We start from the raw sequence: 16533 nt of genomic DNA, 5'->3' as shown, positions 1-16533 counted from the left end.
AATCTGAGTTTTTATGATTTTTCGAGTTTTGAACCGATTTCACTAAAATCACGGCGGCACCACTCCGCCGAGCGTATTTCCGGCGCGTAATCGGTCTCGGCATCCGCGTTTTTGAACCTGGGCAAGATATGAAGGTTCTACTTATCATAGCTTGGAAATATACCAAAGTGATTGCTTAATGTCACTATCACAATCATTCTGAAAAATGATAAGAAGGCTTATTCAAAGATGTGACATGGTTCTTTTTGTAGTTGTGACATAGCTTTAATACTGAATAAAAAATCAATTATAGATGATTAAATAATATTAATATGGTTTTTTTTATGTAAGTCAATAAACATTTTAGATGGTATAAATGAAAATGTTAAATACAACATTTTCACATTAACTTAAGAATACAAAATTATTATTTCACATGATATTTTTGTATAGAAATTTATATATTTTATTTTTCACAATTATACAAAATATATTTAAATATACAACAATTAGTAATAAAAAAATAATATTATAATAAAAATTTAGTTAAGCACACAAATAAACTGTACCCAATAATTAATATTGATTATAATTCCAAATTGAATGTATATATCATTTAAAAAATAGATTACATATTTTTCAATATTATTTTTTAATTTGACATAAATACTAGATATTCTTTCAGGGAAATAATACTCATTAACCCACCCACACAACCCACTTATGATTGTTTCTTTTTCTTTTTTTTAAAGTAAAATTTTAATTATTAATCAACTATATAAATTGTTTTTGACCCTCCAAATAAATGACTTTTAAATATATAATTAAAATATTTAGTTTTTCATGGAAAATATTGAAAAGGAAATATTTTATTTGTAAAAAATAAGATAATAATTTTAGGATAAATGACAGGATTATGATTTATATATTATATTATTGAGTTCCTCTAACTAAAAAAAAATCAAATCAATATTATCTAAGTGTTCAAAACTTATGTATAATTATGAGCACGGTTTGTTTATAGATCTTGTATTAACAAATTTAATTTATATGCTATTCAAAATTTGAAGTAGAAACAAAACTTACATATCTAACACTATGCATATTAATCTAGAAAGAATAATATATACGCTACTCAATTTGGAGCATTTGGAGCATGCTATCTTAGCCGATAAGTAGATTTTAGATATTTACTAATAAATAAAAACATAATTAGTTTATTTTACTAATTGTATTTAAACCAAAATAAATATAATACACAAAAAAATTCTATAATTTATCATAGATTATAAATTACTTTTTATTTTATTAATTTTATATAAAGTAATGAACGAGAGAGTCCAATGAATTTTATAAAACTAGTAAATTTAGATACAGAAAATTTTAATTCTATACTAATATTTAATAAATAATAATAAGAAAATCTATTTTAAATTTTTATTATCTCGCAGTATTGCAGAAGATCATCAAGTTTTGTAAACAGTGCATGTATAATTATTAATTTAATTTGGTCATGACAGAAGCAAAAAAAAAGTTTGAATCATATATCTTCAATGTTTGATTTATAACTATATAGAACAACTTTGTATTAAAAAAACTATATAGAACAAAACTTGTTGATGTACAATTTCTCATATATATATATATATATTTCCATGAACTCGCGTATAATGTTTTATGTCAATTTGTCTTTTAATCATATAAGTTATGTCCGAGATTTTTTTTACATGGCCATATGGTGTCATTGATTAATTTATGAGAACCTATGTGATGATTGGCCTAACTATAAACGGTTCAATGGTTAGTGAAAACTGAAAAGCTATATACATATCCTGGGGATGTATCGAATCTAAAATTTAAGTTATTTCAATTAATTGTAGAGTTTAAGATGATTTTTGTTAAAGTATTTTAAAATATCAACTAAAATCATGAGATTTGAGTTTTATTTTTTTAACTAAGAAACTCTATCTAAATGCTCTAAAATCACTTAAAACTTAAAAACTCTACAATTTAAAATATTTTTAATAATAGTGGATTTCATAGTACTTTATCAAATGTAAAATTCAATAAAAAGTTGATTATAAATGAGTTTTTAAAATTCATGTTTGAATAATAGTAGATTTATTATTTTAATACAAATCACCCGTAACTCTCAGTTGAATACACCATACACGAGGACATGAAATATTAGAAGATTATGCAGGTTATAGTAAATTTTATTCATTGGCAGAATATTTGAAAAAATTGACTTAAAGAGAAAAAAGTCTGACTATTATCTTCTTTTTTTTTCTTTGAGAAAGGGCAAGAGTCGACTATTATCACTTCTCTTGAATTCCAATCCATTTCAGTGGCATGCATATTCTTTTGATGTCTCTCAAAGGTTTTATTTGTTTCAAATTATAGGGTTTTCTTCTTTGAAACAAAAGAAAATTAAAGGTTTTCTTTGTCTTACATATCTTTTATTTTTGTCTGGATATGATCTGTAAATGTTCTAACTTCTAAGAATGGTGAGAAAGTTAAACATTAAAATCATGAAAAGTTGTCGTCTGCAGGATGAAGAAAAAACGAAGAAATCAATTGTGTACGGTTAAACAGAAGTATACATAATTGATTGTCATGAAAGTAATCATAAGAATCATAGTAATATAAAATACAATCAAGTTTTAAAAAGAAAATATAAATATATCCTGTATAATCAATACTGTCCATGCCTCCAATTATCCAGGCATGCCTCCTAGCAAGTCAAATTCTGTTATTTATACTTATTTTTTGTTTTGTTTTATTTTTCGAAATACAGTAACCAATAAATAATAAGGACATCAACTTGGAATTACATTATTGTTTACCTGTCTGTCACTTTAGTTCCCACGTTTTGATATAGTTAAGTTGAACGAGCACGAAGCGTCACGTCGCTTTAGTTTCCACGTTTACATTTAGTTGGACGAGCGCGCAGCACGTCAGTGCCCGCCCGGAATGGAGTGCTTCTAGCCTTCAAAACTTTATGGATATTTTCAGTTCATCAAAGCTTTATGGATACTTACACTATACTTGATGTAGAGGAAATACTGTCTTTTGTTCTATAGATGACAGGTTCAATTCTTATGATGAACATTTTTCTAATTTTTCAATAAATGAATATGTGGTGGCCCCAAAAAGTTTAATGCTTTCCAGCCCAACATAATTCAGGACCGCTACCGAGTCACTGGTACTCCACCGACGTGACAAAATGCCTATATTTGAAACTTTGACTAAATAATAACTACTTTCGTAGGGTTATGGAATTTTTTTTTTTTTTTGAAAATATTATGGAAATTATTATGCGGGATCCAAATCTGATCCGAAATTCGTTTCTAATTTGTTATAAAAACAAGATATTTATTTCGGCGGTGAGAAATTTAACGAAAACTGTTAGGATTTTAAAGAATTTAAAGTCTGAGTCAAAATAAATTGACTTTAATAACTTTAGAATTTGAATATGAAACTTATAAGATAACAAAACAATATATAAGAATTATCTTATTTAAAAAAATCATTTTGTTAATATAAGTTCAGTTTAACAAATTATTTTATATTTTATTTTTCACTTTTATAACATAAATAATTATTTTAAGATAACAGCAGAATATATATGATTTTTTTTTTAAAATAATCTGATTATTCTAAATTCATTTTAATTATATATTAAAAATCTGGTATCATTAACTTTAACCGCTCTAACTTTTAACGTGATAACTCGAATGCGAAAAATTATTTCGTAAATAATAGTATAGATGTGCATTAACTAAAAATATATTTTTTGATTGGTTAGAGACAATCTCAAATTGAAATGTAATTTTAAATTTTACACAATTGCAATATTTATATTACCATTCCAAAATATTACTAAAATGTAAAATGCAGTAAATGAGCTTTGTGGTTAAGTGGTAGTGGACAAGTTTGAGACACTAACACGTTCCGTATTCGATCTTTCTGATGCACGAAACTAAATCACATTGTTCTGTTCATCTAACGCGGATATAAATTCATGCTTTACGATCCATTTGAATATTTTTGTAGAAAGAGTCTATCTGCAGGTTTGCGATTTCCTTAGATTTTTAATTAGCTTTAAAAATTACAAACAAAAGTCTAAAATACACACTTTTCTCTGTAAATTTCTAAGTTGTGTAGAGATAATATTGGGTATAGACAAAGCCAAAATTTAAATCAGACATTTAATAAATAAAATTATAAAATAAAATCTCATAATTATAATTAAAATAACTTCACCATTTCACCAAATTATAAAACATTATGTAAGAAAATAAAACACCAGAATATTCCAAAATAATATACGACAATCATGATTTGTTTACTACAATATTTATAAACAAAAGAAAATTCCATATTAAAAAAAGTCTTCACTATTGTTCTAAGAAACCATCTGATTTTCAAGCAACCATAATTAAATATTCTCCGATTGGCAATCACTGGTATGTTAGGAATCAGGATATTCCAAAATTTCTCATTATCTTATAATTAGTCAGATACCCAACATATGATATTATCCTTGCTAGCTATCAAAAATATATTCGAATTTCTACTGATAAGAAGATAAAAGTTGATTGCATCTCTATATAAAAACCCAGCATCAACCATTAACTTTTTCTCATTTAAAACATACCCAAAAAATATTGACTAATAGACGTTTTATTTTGCTCAATGATGTAAAACCTTTGAAATCTGGACGGTGAATTCAAGTGAAGTTGATTCACTCATGGAAACAACACACCACAACTGGTAAAGACTCATTAGAGTTGATCCTAGCATATGAATATGTATATGACATGGGTATAAATTATTATTTGGCATATAAAGCAAATTTTGATCTATATAAAAGTGAAAACATAGCATATATTTTTGCTATGAGACATCATGTGTTTTTGAAAATAGTAGTACACAAATATCTGAATGTATGCTTTATACATAACTACACTAGAAAATATCAAAGAGCAGTATGAGCAAACATCTTGTATAGACAATTAAAACATGCCAATATTTAAATTTTTAGCCAAAAAAATTAAACAACATCCGCAAGCTCTAGTGTTTTAATTAAAAGATAAACGCTCAATTGTAAAAATGCGAATCATTTTCCCCGTCCCCTTGAATATAATAAATCAAATAATTTATTAATTACACTGAGTGTATAATTAACCCCACTTGGCAACGACCGACATTACGGTGCAGCCTAGCAATGCAGCCGCGAAGCACTTGATCTGAAGTTTGATGCTACCTTGGAGCATTGATCCCATGAACTCGGTAGCTAGAAGGTCGACGAGTGCCATGTAGATGAGCATTCCGGCCGAGCAAGCATTTAACAGCCCAATCGTGATCAATGCGGTTGGACTATTATCTCTATAAATGCTCGACGATGCGACTCCAAGTAAGATACCACAAGGTGTTGTTCCAGCGAACAAGAATGCCATCAAAAACTTCTTCACATTGGTAAAATCTGCCTGTTTCACATAAATTATATACATCGGAATATAAACTTGTAGTTGATAATTTGATATGAGACACATGCATATACATATATGTATTTATATCTATACCAGGAGTATACATCCACCGAGACCCGCGCCTTCGAACATGTGATGGAAGCAAAGAGCAATGATGAGTCCTTTAATGGTACATGCATCATTAGATGCTCCTAAAGATAGTCCAATGACCACGGAATGAAATAAAATCCCAAGCTCCAATACCTATTCATGAAATTCAAAAATGGTTTAATGTGGTGCAACATGTATCAATATAACTTTTTAATTAAAATGCTACGTCGACGATCATCTCAATTTGGTTCCATATATGTACTAAGTATGTTCTATAAGAATCAGTAGGCGTCCGCCCAGACATTAGTCCACGCATAATTATCGTCTAAGATTTCTTGAACATTGGTACTAACCATGGCAATGATACGGTACCGTAAAAGCTGTGGATCGGAAGGTCCATCATCTTTAGTAGGTGATAGCAAAACACCATGACCGTGGCTGTGGTTGTGACCTACACAGTGAATCGCCTTCTCCTGATCAATGCCATACTCGTCAACTACCACTGGTCTGACTACGTTCTTAACGGTATAAAGGCTGGTAGTAACGGAGTCAATAGCTAGAGTGACTAAACCGGACAACATAGCAACAAATCCTGCGAAAGGAAACTTATGCCACGGATCATCACTAAGACATTCCGATGACAACATCTCGAAAGCGTGAGGCAGGACGTGCATGAAACCGGTTCCGAGTATGATTCCAGAAGAGAAACACTTAACGATCATAAAACCGTTGCCGTCAGGACGGAGGAACGAAATGTAACCGCTGAAAAGAGGAGTCATTACGCCTATCAAGCTTGTCGTAAAGATGGCTACAATGGCTATGATTTTGAGTGGTAAAGCCTTCGCTTTGTTGATGCATGGATTCTCCGAGCCGCTGTCGCAACTTTCCGGGGCCGTTGAGATGGCCGGAGATACGGTAAAGGTGAATATGATGAGGAGGATGTAGACGAAGTTCATGACTGTTTTGGTAGTAACCATTATAGTTTGGAGATTAGTTTATAGTATATGGTGTTTGATGAAATAAATGTTGTGTTTTGGTTGGTTTATATAGGAAATAGAATATTTGCCGGCTTATTCTCGGTGCTGATATGGAAAGTCTAAATATAATCTAATTGACAAAATCAATAGAAGAAGAAGATTACATTGGAGAATCAGAATGTTGATTCTAGTGATTGTGAATTTCTGTATGTACATTGCCAGATATTAAAAATGAATTATTGAGCATTATCATGTTTTTGTTTAATCGGGTGGAAGGTGTGGATCATCCCAAACATTCGTCTTATTATTATGGGGAAATTGTTTTTTTTAGGCCAAATTGGTATTATTATAAGACTCTTATTATAAGGGTCAGATTAATATTGGATTACCGACATTGTTTAATTTAGTATGTTCCAAACCTGTAATAACTTTCTCTTAGATTAGTGATTGAATTTTTATTGTCGTCTCAGTTGTTTACAAGTCGCTATATCCTACTACAAATTTTCATTAGTATTGTAACGCCCCGACCGTTGATGACTAAGAGGTCACCTATGCCCGTTCTCTCGGTCCGTGGGTCCCATCATATCCGACGGTCGGTCGTTAATTTTTCAAGGCTCGAAATCATTGTTTACTGACCCTGCAATCATTACCCGATCTTTTTTCATGTTTTGGCCTCACTTACACGGTATCGCGAATCACTTTCCGATAGATCACCCATCTTTCCACTACTACAGTTCAAGCACGCTTAATTTTGGAGTTCTAAATGGATGTGGGACGAAAAAAGTAAATCAACTTTGGTGATATATGTAGCTAAATCAATTCTTTTAAGCCTTTTCACATATCATAACTCGGGATATTACAACTATTTTAGGAATCACTAAAATCCGACGTCAAACAAAAAATTGTACCATCCGAGTTAGTGGATATCTAAATTAGGTTTATTCAGAAACAAATCTGAGTAGCCCATATATTGATGTTGGGCCACATTGCTTTGTCTCAATAAGCCATATGATATTGTAGTATTTTGACTATTTTCTCACAAAGGTACAAAAAACCACAGTACGTATTCTCTCTTATGTGAGTCTTATATCATATGCCATAATGAGATTCAGATGGTTCTCTATTTTGAAGTAGGCCGAAGTGGAGGAAGTAAATATGCAACATTCCTGAATAAGAGGACACCAGCGTGTTATCTTCCAAGGAGACAACAAATGAGTGACAATTCTTATCAATGGGAATAAGATAATCAATAGTGGTAAAGTAAGTTTGTAGATGTAGAAGTTATTTGAACACTAACTAAGCAGCTCATGTTCTAGTTAAGGGCATTAAACATAACTCTTCCTTTGTAACTTTCTTTTATGTTAAGCTTTTAAAAACTTTATTTTGTGTTCCATCATGTATCATATCATTTCTACATGTTTGAGTTGATCATCACTCAGTTTCAAGTCAATGAAAGGGAGATGTTACAAAAGAAAAATCAACATCTTGGTTAAGACTAACGCATCATAATTAAGTTCATAACTATAAATATATCTACAAGTTAGATTAATTTAGTTTATTCTTTTAGTAATCACATATGTTATGTTTATTTCTTCTATTTGTTCCTTTGCCACATCATTCGTATAAAGCTAGTTAAGCCCTATTTGAATTAAGTTTAAAATAATTAAGGTAATGATTGATGTCTCCATTTTCAAACTTCTTGCTGCCACAATTGTCCTTGAGTGTCTTCTGTTGCAGCAATATATATTTATTTTAACTTATTTTTTTGTTATCTTTATTCAAAGCAATAGTGGGAATATAACTATTGGATGTTAAAAGTCAGAGAAAGAATTTTTTAAAAATGAAGTTACAGCTTTTTCTCTATTAAGAGGAGACAAAGTCCATGTGCTTCTTTGATTTCTTGAGCTATAATTCTTCAGGGCCTAATCCAATTCGATTACAAGTTCAATTATTTAATTTGTGCCTATTATTGGTTCAGTTACTTAATGGTCTTAATTCTTTTTTTTCCTAATTAAGTATTTGCTTTAACAGTGAAACCGTTGAAAAATGTAAAAACTTGCAACACAGTACGAGAATGACAGCAAAGAGAAACAAACCAAGCACTGAACTTTTTTTTTTAAAGCAAATTAAAATAAATAAATAAATTAATTAACCAAAAAAGAGAGAATAAAGAAATAAAGAAACAAAAATAAAGTAAAAACTTTTCACTTACGCCATTCCAAGAGAGAGCAAAAAGACCAGAAAACCGATTCTTCTTCGTTTTCGTCTTCGTCTCCTCTCCACAATAACCAGTCGAAATATCCAAAACAATGCAAATAAAGGGAAAAAGCTGAGGTTTTTGAAGATTTCAGCTTAGATTTTCCCTTTTTTTTGGTGATTTTAGTTCCTCCCTCCACTTTTTTTTTTACTGGTAAGAGATTTCTGGGTTTCTGTTCTATGATTAATGATCTTTAATTTCAACCGATCTCGTTTTGATTTACCATATATCTGGTGATTTTTTTTGTTTCTTAATTAAATTAATTTTGTTTTCCACTCACTCAAGTTTATGTAATAATAATTGAGTTGTGTCTGGTTTGGTTCTAGTAGGTGAACCAATCGTGTGCTGTTTCTTTTGTTGTTTTTCTGCATGATTTTCTTGTGATATAAGCTGATCTGTTGAACTAGATTCGTTAAGATTAGCTGTTTTGTTGATCTGTAACGTAAAGTTCATTTCTTTTTCATTTTTTTTCTCTCTCTCTCCTCAGTTTGATTTTTTTTTAAGAATTGAGATTAGATGATATCCTCAAAGATTTAATCTTTATCTGCAAATTTGTTCAATAAAATTTGCAGATCCGATTTGGGCTTTCCTTGGTTTGTTGCTAAGTAAAGAAAGTTTGTAACTTTTTTTGAAGGTAGTTCCCAAAATGGAGAATCAAGAGGTTTCTTGTGGTGGTGATGTTGAGCTGCCACTGAACCACACAGGAGATGAGGAAGATTTTAGAAGCTGCTGTGGTGATGAAGAAGTCTGGTTAAAAGAAAGTGATGATAATACAGCTATTATAGTAGCAGAGGAGAAGGAGGAGGAGAAAAAAGATGAACTTGATGATGAGTTCTCTGTTAAGATGTTCTTCAAAGGAGTTTCTCTATCCGAAAGAGGAGATTCGAGTTCTGGTTATTCAGGAATTGGTGTTGTGTTGGAGAGATCAGGAGGTTTTGAGTTGATTCAGGTGCAGAAGAAGCTGGAGTTTTATGCTGAGGAGTCTGTAGCTAACTATCTGGCTTTGCTCGATGGTCTTACAGTAGCTTTGCAGAACAATCTCTGTTCTTTGGTTGCTGTAACAGACTCAGAGTTGCTCTATAATCAGGTAAAGTCTCTTTCAAATAAGTTCCATCACTCTCTGTAGCTTTGGTCTCATGTTGTTTATATGAAATGGCTTTGCAGATAACTTGTGAGGAGAAGCTAGAAACCCCTCTTTTAGTAGCTTTAAGAGAAAGGGTGTTAGAGAAAACAAGTGACCTTGACGGGTTTGTTCTAAAGCTAGCTCCTTTCTCTGATCTTGACCAAGCACTAACCTTGGCTCAAGTAGCGGTAGGAATCGTGTCGTGTAACCTCGATGTGGATAAACCAGCTGAGAACTGCTCCATCTGCTGTGAAGACCGTCTCTCCGAGATGATGCTAACATTGAAATGCACTCACAAGTTCTGTTCTCACTGCATGAAAACATACGTCGAAGGGAAAGTAAACTCTTCAGAAGTTCCCATCAGGTGTCCTCACCTGCAATGCAAGCACTATCTCTCATCCGCAGAATGCAAAACCTTTCTTCCCGTCGCATCTTTCAACTCATTCGAGGAAGCGAACATGCGTAGCACCAACAACGGCAAGGTCTACTGTCCGTATCCCAACTGTTCTTTTCTGTTAGACCCGCGCGAGTGTCTGTCACCGGGAAGTGCAAGCTCAAGCTCGTCTAGTCTTTCAGAGAATATATGTTGTGTGAAGTGTCCACTGTGTGAGAGGTTTGTGTGTGTGGACTGTGGTGTTCCTTGGCATGATTCTATGAGCTGTGAAGAGTTTCAGATTCTTCCGGTTGATGAAAGATATCCAGATGATATTACGTTGCATCGCTTGGCTAGGTATAAGAGGTGGAAACGGTGTCAGCAATGCCGTATAATGATCGAGCTTGCTCAAGGCTGTAACCACATGACTTGTCGGTAAGACATACCATTCACATGATAGTTTCATATCTGTAGCTACACATCAATGTTGAAACATCTCTCTTTGTGTGTGTGTGTTCTGGCAGATGTGGGCATGAGTTTTGCTACTGTTGTGGAGCAGAGTACAGAGAAGGGCAACAGACTTGCACATGCGCTTTTTGGGACGATGAGGAAGAAGATGAAGATAACTCAGAGTCTGAGAACACAATCCAAGAACTTGAGCAATGGCCTTGGGACACATTCAGCTCAATTCCAACGGTAATGGATGCATACTCTGAGCAAGAAAGATCTCAGCTTGCTCTGATCCAACGGTTCTTAGCGGGTGGAGGGTTTAGTCTCAGTGATCACCATACTACTTATCAGTCGCCACCACCTCCTCCTCCTCCTCCATGTACTACAGAGTCATCGTATGTTGAAGCAGCCATGAAAGATCTTCACCAGCTTCCTTGGCTTGAGAGATTTGTGGCGGTTATAAGTGATGATTACTATGAAGAGTTTAGTAGCCAGTGAAAGGTGGAGAGAGGCTTAACGAGAGAGTCTCTTGCTCTCTGAAGAAATTGTTGGGATTTTAGATTCTTGATTGAACTCAAAAGATTGAAACTATTTGCTTCAACTATATATATAAAAAAGAACATTTTAAGTGGTATTTTTATCAATCTACTTTCATTGTGTATATGTATCAAAGGTGGGGTTTCTTGATTGAACTGAAAAGATGAATTGTGATTGAAACTATTTGCTTCAACTATATAAAAAAGAACATTTTGAGTGGTCCACTTTTCATTTTTGTATTATACTCCTTTTGTTTCTTAAAGATAAATAATTTAAAAATACAGTTTTACACTTTTTACGGATTTCTATTAATTAATAAATAGTAAAATATAGACTTCAAAAATAATAATTGTGTTACTTAAATTTCTATAGGTTTAAATTTGTAAGAATTAGTCACAGAAAATTATATATTTATAATCAAAATTTAATATCTTTTTCAATACGTATGAAAACACTAAAAATCATCTTTTAGAAATAAAATGAATATGTAATAACTAAATAAGTTGGGGGCTTAAATTATTGATGAGGTTTTCATGAACTAAAAATGAAACTAATTGCAATTATAGAAAGAAGAATTTTGATCATTTCATTTTACAAATCTTACAAGAAAGACTAATGTTCCTGCGGATTTGGCCGAATAATCATAATTAGAAAAACTATCATAAACCATTATTTTATTGAATGGTCCATGTTCTGATATAGATGTTTGGAATGTGGATTCTTCTCTTTGGAAACTAAGCAAAATATGAATAGTATACTATGTAGAATAAAAAATATCAAAACATTTAATACATTTTTATCTTTCAAGAATTTATGAAATGAACTTGGTTATTATCAAATGCTTATGTAAGGAAGAAAAGGTTTGAGACATTCAATTATTCATGCTCTCTTCAAAACCAAGCTTAAATTTTGGGCAAGACTTTTTCTACATTATAACATAAACTAAGAAGGGTCCTCCCAATTTATTATCAATTCATCTTGATTGAACTCAAAAAGATGAATTGTGATTGAAACTATTTGCTTCAACTATATAAAAAGAGAATATTTTGAGTGGTCCACTTTTTTTTTTTTTGACAACAAGTGGTCCACTTTTCATTTTTGTATTATACTCCCTTTATTTTTGTAAAGATAAATATTTTATTTTTAAAATACAGTTTTACACTTTTCTATGGATTAATAGTAGTAAACTATAGACTTCAAAAATAATAATTGTGTTGCTTAAATTTCTATAGGTTTAAATTTGTAAGAACTAATTAATGACAGAAAATTATATATTTATAATCAAAATTTAATATCTTTTTCAATATGTATGAAAAGTTGAAAAACACTAAAAATCATCTTTTAGAAATAAAATGAATATGTAATAACTAAAAAAGTTGGGGGCTTAAATTATTGATGAGGTATTGATGAACTAAAAATGAAACTATTTGCAATTATAGAAAGAAGAATTTTGATCATTTCATTTTACAAATCTTACAAGAAAGAATAATGTTCCTGCGGATTTGGCCGAATAATCATAATTAGAAAAAAAGTACCATAAACCATATTTTATTGAATGGTCCATAGATTTTGGGAATGTGGATTGTTCTGTTTGGAAACTAAGCAAAATATGAATAGTACACTATGTAGAATAAAAAAATCAAAATATTTAATACATTTTTATCTTTCAAGAACTTATGAAATGAACTTGGTTATGTAATTGTTTCTATTATCAAATGCTTATGTAAGTGAAGAAAAGGTTTGAGATATTCAATTATTCATGCTCTCTTCAAAACCAAGCTTAAGTTTTGGGCAAGACTTTTTTCTACATTATAACATAAACTAAGAAGGGTCCTCCCAATTTATTATCAATTAATTTTACTTTTTCATTTCGTGTGTGTTTTGTAAAAGCTGACGTTATTAAAGACGTCATCGTCCCACTTCACAACCCCTTCACAACAAGTCAAAGTCGTCTCGAAATGGCCGAAAGATTTTTGTATCGTCATGACCCATGGAGGAGATGACCCAATATAATCTGTCAGTTTGTCACCAAAAGACATTACTGTTCTGTCTTTCTTTTGGCTCTTTGCACTAATTCTGCAGAACAGTGTAAAAACTTGAGTCGTTGAGTTTTGTTTTGTTCTGTTCTTAACAAAGACCAGTCTTGTTTCATTTCCCACCGTTAGATTAAGATAACCTCAGATTCTTCTTCTCTTATTCCGTCCTGAGATCTCACCTCAACCATAAATCTTCATCCGACCATACTCACTTGTTTCAAATAATATCCGATCTGTAAAACTTTTTGAAGAATCTCAATTCTTTCTCTCATTTGCTGAAGATTCAATTAGGGTTCTTCCTTCCATCAGACATCCTCGTTGACTTTCTCTAAGGTACTGTTTCTCGATTTTGGCTTCTTGTCTTCCATAAAGTTTTGATCTTTTCTTCATGGGTTGATTAGTTTCCTCTTTATTGATCTCGTCCACAGCTCAAGAACAGATGATTCTCGTCACTCGAATCAAAGTTAGGGTTTTGTATCTCTAAGCAAAGGCAAAGACAGAGCCTTTTTGATTGTTATTTATAGAAAGAACATGGCTGCAGCAACTGCAATGGAGCCATCTTCATCTATAAGCTACACATCTTCCCACTTATCCAATCCTTCTGTTGTCACCAATCACCACTCATCATCCTCCAATCTCGAAGCCGCGAGTTTAGCCAAGCTCAGCACCGACTTGGAGCACCTTCTCACCAGCTCAGATTGCGACTACACCGACGCAGAGATCACATTCCAAGGAGAAGCTCGAGCGGTGGGTGTTCACAGATGCCTTTTAGCTGCTAGGAGCAAGTTTTTCTTCGAGCTGTTCAAGAAAGATAGAGATGCAAAGAGCGAGGAGAAACCAAAGTATCATATGAAAGATCTGTTGCCTCATGGAAACGTGGGGAGAGAGGCTTTCCTGCATTTCTTGAACTATGTATACACTGGGAAGCTAAAGCCTTTTCCTGTGGAGGTTTCCACTTGTGTTGACACGGGCTGTGCTCATGATTCTTGTAAACCCGCCATTGATTTCGCTGTTGAGCTGATGTACGCTTCGCATACGTTCCAAATCACAGAGCTGGTTTCATCGTTTCAGGTCTGAGAGATAATATAAACTAATCTCTTCTTGATTTGTTTTAGATGTTAATGTTCGTTTATGTGTCTGCAGAGGAGGCTTTGTAACTATGTTGAGAAGTCACTAGTGGAGAATGTTCTTCCAATTCTCTTAGTCGCGTTCCATTGCGACTTGACTCAGCTTCTTGATCAATGCATAGAGAGAGTAGCCAGATCTGATCTAGACAGATTCTACATAGAGAAGGAGCTTCCTCTCGAAGTATCTGAAAAAATCAAGAAGCTTCGAGTCAAGTCAACGAGCACAGACGAGGCGGCTGATAAATTGGTAGAGAGAACAGGGAAAGTGCTCAAGGCATTGGATTCAGACGATGTTGAGCTAGTGAAGCTTCTTTTGACCGAGTCAGATACAACTCTAGACCAAGCCAATGGTCTGCACTACGTAGTGGCGTACAGTGATCCAAAAGTTGTGGCTGAGGTTCTAGCTCTAGACATGGCTGATGTAAATTACAGAAACTCAAGGGGATATACAGTTCTTCATTACGCTGCCATGCGTAGAGAGCCGTCGATTATCATATCGTTGCTTAAGAAAGGAGCTAATGCTTCGGACTTTACCTTTGATGGACGCAGTGCGGTTAATATATGTAGGAGACTGACTAGGCCTAAAGATTACTATACGAAAACCGCAAAGGGGGATGAAGCTAGTAAAGATCGGTTGTGTATTGATATATTGGAGAGGGAGATTAGAAGGAATCCATTGGCTAGTGGTGGTGATACACCTACTTGTTCTCATTCTATGCCTGAGGATCTTCAAATGAGGCTATTGTACTTAGAAAAGCGAGGTATTAACCAGATGAGTATACACATATGTGTTGTAGCATTAAGGTTGATGACTCTTACTGTATGTGTTGGTTGTTTGCAGTGGGACTTGCTCAGCTGTTCTTCCCGACAGAAGCTGATGTAGCTATGGACATTGCTAATGTTGAAGGGACTAGCGAGTTCACAGGTTTTCCTGTTCCACCGCCGTCAAATGGTGCAACAGGAAACTTGACTCAGGTCGACCTGAATGAAACGCCGTATATGCAAACCAAAAGACTGCTTACTCGTATGGAAGCACTCATGAAAACAGGTAAAAATCTCAAGGCCTTTTTACCCTTTTGAAGCTCTCTCTTCAACTCGTATTCTCTGACTGATTTTGAAACTGTTGCAGTTGAGACAGGTAGGAGGTATTTTCCATCTTGTTCTGAGGTTCTAGACAAGTACATGGATGATTATATGGACGAGGACATACCTGATATGTCGCATCCGGAGAAAGGTTCGGTGAAAGAGAGGAGATGGAAGAGGATGAGATATAAGGAGCTGAAGAATGATGTTAAAAAGGCTTATAATAAAGACAAACAGGCTAAGATTGCACGGTCTTGTCTCTCTGTTTCTTCACCTGATTCTTCTCTTAGAGGTTCCTTAGAGAACCAAACATGATTATGTGCCATAAATTAATGCCAGTAATGAGACTTCTTGGAGAATGTTGTTAGTTTAGCTATTTTTATAGTAAAAAGATTGGAGATCCCATTTTGGTTTTAGGACATGGTTTGTATTAAATGGAATTGATTTTTGAAATGTATATTAGAATACTCTCAAGCTCAAGAAACTATGTCCAACGGTACAAGCATCTAACTCTCAGCAATATATTTCGCACGCTCCTGCTTCAGATAAGCCAGCTACACCAAAAGAAGATACATCTTGTTGTGATGAGGTTAGCAAGGTTAATTCTACTGATGTGGATAACCTAGTATCTTTAGCTACTATTTCAGCGCTAGAGAACATGTACAAGTCCCCAACAGTGTTATTTGTGTCAATGAAACAATCAGTCTCGTCTACAGAGTCTGTCCCGACAAAGCAACAGACAGAGTCTTCAGTCACTAAGACCTCAATCGTGGTTCGCAAGGAAAGTAGCAGAATACATGAGATTGATTTGGACTCGAATCAGCTTGCCTCTTAAAAGGAGAAGAAGAATATCAATTGGATTTGGGCGAAAGTTTCTGGTCTAATAGACTTTTTGACACTTCCAGGGACTTGTTAAACCCTCGGAAAAGGGTATGGAATGAGAGTTGCAATCCGCGATGAGGAAACAGAGGACATGGAAACCGTTGAAGACTCATGTAGAAGCTAC

General features: G+C 33.3%; 3 protein-coding genes across 4 annotated transcripts; 2 read left to right on the top strand and 1 right to left on the bottom strand.

The window, feature by feature from the left end:
* Positions 1-4948: 4948 nt before the first annotated feature.
* On the bottom strand, positions 4949-6643 carry LOC108839436 (fe(2+) transport protein 2-like). The gene is made up of 3 exons (XM_018612198.2): positions 5918-6643; positions 5568-5717; positions 4949-5471 (listed from the first exon to the last, which is right to left on the bottom strand). Exons 1-3 carry the CDS (start codon positions 6539-6541, stop codon positions 5166-5168), a joined length of 1080 nt encoding a protein of 359 aa, XP_018467700.1. The 5' UTR covers positions 6542-6643; the 3' UTR covers positions 4949-5165.
* Positions 6644-8750: 2107 nt separating this feature from the next.
* LOC108843043 (E3 ubiquitin-protein ligase RSL1) lies at positions 8751-11378 on the top strand. Of its 2 annotated transcripts, none has more exons than XM_018616128.2 (4): positions 8751-8951; positions 9437-9885; positions 9963-10729; positions 10819-11378. In XM_018616128.2, exons 2-4 carry the CDS (start codon positions 9445-9447, stop codon positions 11240-11242), a joined length of 1632 nt encoding a protein of 543 aa, XP_018471630.1. In that variant the 5' UTR covers positions 8751-8951; positions 9437-9444; the 3' UTR covers positions 11243-11378. The 2 variants fall into 2 exon arrangements, with proteins under 2 accessions (XP_018471630.1, XP_018471631.1); XM_018616129.2 differs by having other exon boundaries at positions 9433-9885.
* Positions 11379-13227: 1849 nt separating this feature from the next.
* LOC108843163 (regulatory protein NPR4) lies at positions 13228-16001 on the top strand. Its single transcript, XM_018616279.2, has 5 exons — positions 13228-13650; positions 13746-14388; positions 14461-15205; positions 15286-15492; positions 15574-16001. Exons 2-5 carry the CDS (start codon positions 13849-13851, stop codon positions 15840-15842), a joined length of 1761 nt encoding a protein of 586 aa, XP_018471781.1. The 5' UTR covers positions 13228-13650; positions 13746-13848; the 3' UTR covers positions 15843-16001.
* Positions 16002-16533: the final 532 nt, after the last annotated feature.

Source organism: Raphanus sativus, chromosome 2 (assembly GCF_000801105.2).
Source record: "Raphanus sativus cultivar WK10039 chromosome 2, ASM80110v3, whole genome shotgun sequence".
Taxonomy (NCBI): Eukaryota; Viridiplantae; Streptophyta; class Magnoliopsida; order Brassicales; family Brassicaceae; genus Raphanus; species Raphanus sativus.
Note: the sequence above shows the minus strand (reverse complement) of the source record. Positions and strands in the feature narration are given on the sequence as shown.